General features: G+C 38.8%; 1 protein-coding gene across 1 annotated transcript; it reads right to left on the bottom strand.

Moving 5' to 3' along the window:
• Positions 1 to 2,503: 2,503 nt before the first annotated feature.
• LOC124983658 (C-type lectin domain-containing protein 141-like) lies at positions 2,504 to 6,266 on the bottom strand. Its single transcript, XM_047551110.1, has 4 exons — positions 6,135 to 6,266; positions 5,668 to 5,700; positions 3,915 to 4,043; positions 2,504 to 2,702 (listed from the first exon to the last, which is right to left on the bottom strand). Exons 1-4 carry the CDS (start codon positions 6,190 to 6,192, stop codon positions 2,653 to 2,655), a joined length of 270 nt encoding a protein of 89 aa, XP_047407066.1. The 5' UTR covers positions 6,193 to 6,266; the 3' UTR covers positions 2,504 to 2,652.
• Positions 6,267 to 6,503: the final 237 nt, after the last annotated feature.

Raw genomic sequence — 6,503 nt, 5'->3', positions numbered from 1 at the left:
CAGTCCTGGGCTTTTCTTTGTTGAGAGAATTTCTATTACTAATTCAATCTTTTTTTTAAATTCAATCTGTTATGGTTTGGATATGAGGTGTCCCCCAAAAGCTTATGTGTGAGACAGTACAAGAAGATTCAGAGGAGAAAAGATTGGGTTGTAAGAGTCTTAATCAGTGATTTAATCCCATGATAGGAGTTAACTGAGTGGTAACTGAGGTGGTAGGGTGTGGCTGGAGGAGGTGGGAATTGTGGAGTGGTTTGGGGTATATAGTGTACTCTCTCTCTGTTTTCTGATCACAGGTGTGAGTTGCCGCCCTCTACCTCACTCTTCTGCCATGATGTTCAGTCTCACCTCAAACCCAAACAAATGGAGCCGGCCTTCTATGGACTAAGACCTCTGAATAGGGGCCCTCAAATAAACGTTTCTTCTTCTGCAGTTGTTCTGGTTGTGTCTTTAAGCCACAGCCGCATAATAGCTGACTAAAATACAATATTACTACCCCTTACTGGTCTAGTCAGGAGAAGATCTAAAATTCTAATGCAGCTTCTATTTCTCTGGGACTCTAACCCAGCTTGCATAGTACATTCATAATCTTAAGGATCAAAATATGTCCCAAATGAGCATCAGCAAACTGTAACCCAGAACAATGATTCAGTAGTCTGACTAACCAATGAATTTCTAATCAGTAAGTCAGAAATGAAGACAAAGCCTTTATAGGTGCACAGTTAGGGCCCTGAATCAAAGGTCCATGGGTCCAGTGATGAATCTGATTCTAACAAAATCAGTGAAAAGGGCAAGAAATCATGCCATTCCAATTATGCATTTTAGTGTCAAAACTCTCCAAATACGACAAGAATCCTATCTATAATTTAAAAACTTGTGTTACTTACTTCTTGCAGTCAAGGAGAACATATACCATAATGAATTATGGGGAACTACAGCAGCTGTCTTAATACAAGGCTGTTGTAACAGACTTAAGAGAGGATTTGTACTTCAGTCAGGAGATTCAGGAACATAGGAAAGTATGACTTTTCTTTGGATTCTGGGTATTCAGGGAGCAAAATGATGCAAAGATTGGGAATTTTAATAAATCATCTAGAAAAAAGAGACTAGGGTAGCTTCACTAAATACACAATTAGTGATGAAGCAGCAATCACATGTCAAGGTGGAATTTGGCAATTTTGTGGTTTGCATGCTGATCTTGTTTTGTGCTTAAACAAAATTGGGAGTGATCTTGTTTGTTGTTGTTTGTTTTGTTTTGCTTTTTCTCACTTCATCACAGTCACTGAGTGACTTGTTTGATGCCAGCGTTTTGTGAGGTTTTTTTGTGTCCAACAGTCCAACATAAGCACTCATTGGCTAGCTGTAAGCACCAGATCAGCCCTACTAATTCCAAAGCCTGACTGGCTGTGTCAGGCCAGTTCCCAGATGTCAGGAACTGCTTTTCTTTCCTCTCTCTCTCTCTCTCTCTCTCTCTCTCTCTCTCTCTCTCACCCCTGCCCTCCACATCCTCCCAGTCATTGAAGATTAAAAAAAAAAAATTATGGGTCAGTTGGTACAAGAGTTTTTGGCAAAATTAAATTGAACATTTGCATCTGAACTAGGATAGAAGAAACAAGAAATACAAATGAGATATAAAGGAAGAACAAGAAAATAAGATTAAATTCAGAAATTCTGCATACTTTTTCAGGCATGTCAGGCCCTAAGCCTGTCTCCCTTACAGGCCTGCTACTCTCAAGTTACTGGGAAATCTGTAAACCTACCGTTCAGTATAAATAGATTAAGCAAATAGATATACAATATCTTGGGGAACCTGTAATTTAGGGGACTTTCCAGTACTATGTATTGATCAGATAATGAAGACCACATCAGCCTAAGGATCCAGAGATTGACCAGACCATCAGAACCCATCTTGAGATCACTGGACTGATATCATGCCTATATGCCTTTGTATACTCACTCCTCACTAAATTTCTTTAAAAAAAGGGTTGAGAATCCCACAACCATTTCTCTTATTCTCTCAAGATAGCCCGTATTCTCCCTTGCATGCATATTCCTTATTCTACCCCAAGAGGCATCCCTCTATTGAGATAGCACTCATTCTACCTTGAATGTATACCTACTTTCCCAGGTACTCTCTGTCTGTACCTTTGGTGCATGCTGAAATTCTTTTCTGTCATATATGCCAAGAACCCCACTGGCTCTGAGTTAGGGTTCCCCCTTCTCTCTGGGAACTCCTTGGACCCTTATTTGGAAACACCTCTTCTTCCATGGCAGATTTAGTAAGTGTTCATCGATGCATTCATGTTAGAGAAATCTAGTTTTGTGCCAAAGATCTGTGTTTTCTCTAAAGGAAATAAAACATTTCAGGTAAGCATGTAGAAAGTCTAGCTATTGATAAGAACACAAGGAAGTATTAGGTAAAATTCAGTATCTTTAAATGAATTTGAAATGTCTAAACAATGAAAAATCCCCACCAATTCATAAAGAAAAAGAAACATTTTTGGTGTTGCTTACTATTATTTATTTGGAAACAAAGATAATCTAATTAGAAAGAGGGAAATACAGGATCATGTAAAGTCTGGTGAAATAAAATGAAGGTATGCTCTGGTCTAACCGGAAAAGGCCCAGTCACAGAGACTGCAAATTCATTTCATCTCAGCCACTTAAACGATCTTTGAGGGCACTGACAAGGCGTGTAAATAAATCTGCAAGATAAAAACAAATAAATAATAATGACAAGGAGTTTCCACAAAAGGATGAAGAATGTGACTTTAGTCTTTGGAATCTAAATGAAGACTAACAAATGCCAAAAGTCAGTAAGTTCAGTGAAGTGGAAAGGAATATATTTTCATCCCTAGAAGACAAACCATCATTTTCCATCCAAAATATTTGGATATGCAGCCTGGGGTGTAGCCAAGGTAGGTTGGAAGTTTACAGTGAACAGGAAGGAGGCCAATATAAATTAAATTTTCCTATAATTTGCCAACCCAGCCTTCTTTGAATAAGGGAAATACAGACATTTTCTCACTCATAGTCTGCCCACTACAGAACATCCAGCAAGATGCCAAGCATTGACCCAAACATGAAAAAGTACAAAGCAATATTTGAAAGAGTTCTCACACTCAATTGAGTACAATTCCAATACTTTTCTTACTGCCTATGTACTCAAGGAAAAGTTTCTCATTATAACTTTTCCATTTCATTATCTTTAAAATATTTTTTCATATAGTGGTTGTGAGTTTAAAATTACATTTTACATATGAGTTTTATGCCATGGTGCCTGGCATATAATTTAAATCTATAAATCTTATAATCAATGTTGCCTGAAAGTTGAAAGGTAGGAGAAAAGTAACCTAAAATAAGAAGAAACAGACCTTGATCCTGAATGAATTTCCAAATTTCCAGAAATATTTTAAATAACACTTAAAACAATCTGTCTCAGGAAACCTTTGTTTTTAATTGTACCTTAAGGAAAGTTCATCTTAAGACCATTTGCTATTTTTTTTTATTTTTGTAATATTCTCCAAAAGAAACAGAATTTTCAGGAAAAAAAAAAATTAACAGTTCCATGCTATATGGCAACCCTTTTTTCTTTCCAACAGTTTCTACTAAAAATAAGTGTTTTCTAATAAATGCCAACATTTCAACAGTGATGCAGTTAAAATTGATAATGGACAAATTGCAAACTCTTGGTTGCTCTGATATTTACATATAGGTTGATTTGGAAAACCACAAGGAATTAGCAATGTAAAGAACACACGAGTACATTCATTGGTGTTCTCTCTCTCTCTCTCTCTCTCTCTCTCTCTCTCTCTCTCTCTTCCCCTCTCCCACCCAAAGTACAGTCTACTGTGGCAAAGGGGAGCCCAGGGCATCCAGGAGTTCCACAGAGGACACATTTGGATGAATATTCTTACTTGGTTGCTTAGTGGTAGTAGCTGGGGTGGTGGTGGTGGTGGTGGTGGTGGTGGTGGTGGCCTCATCCGTGGTATCAGCAACTGTGGTGGCCTCATCCGAAGTGGAGTCAGCAGCCTCAGAGGTGGTAGCTGAATCAAGAGGAGAAGTTCCAGCTGAGACATTGCCTCTTTCTCAGGGAATGTAAATGCATTCTGAATTAATCTCTGCAAATCTGTCATCAATTCTGTCATCATTTTAATCTCCCTACATTCTTTCTTCTTGCCTCGTCCTTGCTGGAACACCAAGAGTTTGAGTTTTCTCTCACAGGACAACGACAGACAGTAGAGACATGCAAGCACTCTGTCCCTGACGTGAGCACATAAGATCAAAGCCACACGTGTTCCTAGGCACAGACATTACTGCCCAAAAGCAATATGGGAAACTCCAGTGGCCTGAAATTCTGATGCCCTCACATGGAATGACCTGGAAATGAATACTTTGCATTGCAGCATGAACGGGGGCAAGTAGAAGGACAAACTTTAGAGGAGAGAAGAAAGATGAATAAGATGTCTCTCAGATTAGGGTCACAGTAACTTATTTTAGGTGCGGTGAAATTTCTCCCATCAGGTTCTAGCCTGAAAAGAAGTCATATTTGTTTTATATTTCGTGACTGTGTGGACTCCGTCTATTAGAGAAGAAGTTACAAGACTGACCTTAGACGTAATGAAGAAATTGGTACGGTTCTGACAATAATAATAAAGAGTACTTGATGTTAAAGGGGAACTTGTCAAGAATTATGAGAATTTTCTCTCCCTAGACCAGAATGACTGACAAAGAGGAAACACCAAACTCCACATCCATGAATTAAATCTACCTCAGCAGCTGGATAGCACCATCTCCTTCCTACACACTAACCTGGCTGTCTCAGTTCTTATTCAGGAAGGAGAATACTCTTACAGTTAGTCCCCATGAAGCAGTTGGACATGTGACCCACTGTGTGGGATCTAACTCAGTCAAAAATCTTATGACCAAAACACACAATCCAAAAGTTGTGGAGGCTCAAGAGAGGACCTCATAACTTACATATGAGCACAGCACCCACACATGCACACACGCACACACATGCACACATATGCACACACACACATTCACATGCACACATGAACACACATCATGAACATAAAGACACATTGAAAGAAACCAAAGAATGTCCACAACCTTGGTTTTCAATTCGGAGGACAGAAACAAACTCCAGCCTGAGAATAAGACATATGCACCATTATAAGATCAAAGTTCTTTTACCTGACTCCTGTATTTCTTTGTTGCACCCTACCCTGCTGAGTGGTCCTAATGCCCTCATTCCAAAGCCCTTTCAAGAATTATAGTCTCTTCCTTCAGTCCACCAACAATTGACCTCTTTTTTTACACATGGGCCATATATCCATGCCCTAACTTAAAGAAAGGATTTATAGGCATTCACAAAAAATACTCTTCACAATATCAGACTTCATCGTCTTATGCCTTCTGGTGAGGAACATGAATAATAAATTTACAGATTTTTATAAGTCCACACCAGAGACTTCATTTTTCTATAAAAACAAAAATTACATTATCTATGTTCTAAATGACCTTTAGAATCATAAGTATAACCTTCTCAGGCTTTTGCTTGGAGTTCCTTACAACTTAGAATATTCACATAGAAGGTGTCCAGAATGAGACTGGGAGTGGAAAACGCTCACAACAGGAAAGAGATGAGGGCAGGTGTAGGCTCACCAGTAGCAGCATCAGATGAATCTGTTGTATTCTCTGAAAAAGAAGGAAAACGTAACATGAACAACAGCTTTGAGAGGGAAGAGAGAACGTAAATGATATTACAGATGTTCATAATTGGAAAGCCTTAATCCTGAGTAGACACATTGAAGGCAAGCAGATGCACATAAATATAAAGCATTCTTCCTTTCCAGAAATAATCCTTGATTACTTTCTCAAACATATTTTACTGACACTAACAATGCAGTCGAGTATAAAGTTTGGAGCAAAGATCTGACTGAACTAGAAAAGTTAAGCACAGAGTCAACTCTACCTTTAATGGTCAGTCAAAATGTCAATGGAACCAGGTAGTGGACTAGAGAACAGGAGGTCTCAGCGTGTAAGGCACCCTTAAACACACATCCCCCTGGAATACATATCTTTGTATACTGGACCCCAAAACTTATGTTCAGGTAAGAATCTTTACTTACCAGCAGAGACCAGGATAGTAAAAACTCCCAGCAATGCAAGGAGGGTCAAAAACTTCATGGTGGTGAATTAAAGATCAAGAAGCATAAACAACAAACACCAGGAGAAGGCAAGGTGCTAACTCCAGGATTCCAGGACATTATAAGTACAGAACACACCAATCAGGAGCTGCCAGGTCAGAATCTGGATAGTTAATACCAGGAAAGGTTGGGCACAGAGCAAATAAGAATCAACAGCACTGCCAAAGTCCATTTGAAAAGGTCATGACATCAATCATTGATTCTGATGACATAGGTTTCAATTCAAGCATTTTCCAAATTAAATATTTTCTAAGCAACAGGTTCTATTTTGGGCTTCCTCTTTCTTGTAGG

Source organism: Sciurus carolinensis, chromosome 4, assembly GCF_902686445.1.
Source record: "Sciurus carolinensis chromosome 4, mSciCar1.2, whole genome shotgun sequence".
Classification (NCBI taxonomy): domain Eukaryota; kingdom Metazoa; phylum Chordata; class Mammalia; order Rodentia; family Sciuridae; genus Sciurus; species Sciurus carolinensis.
Note: the sequence above shows the minus strand (reverse complement) of the source record. Positions and strands in the feature narration are given on the sequence as shown.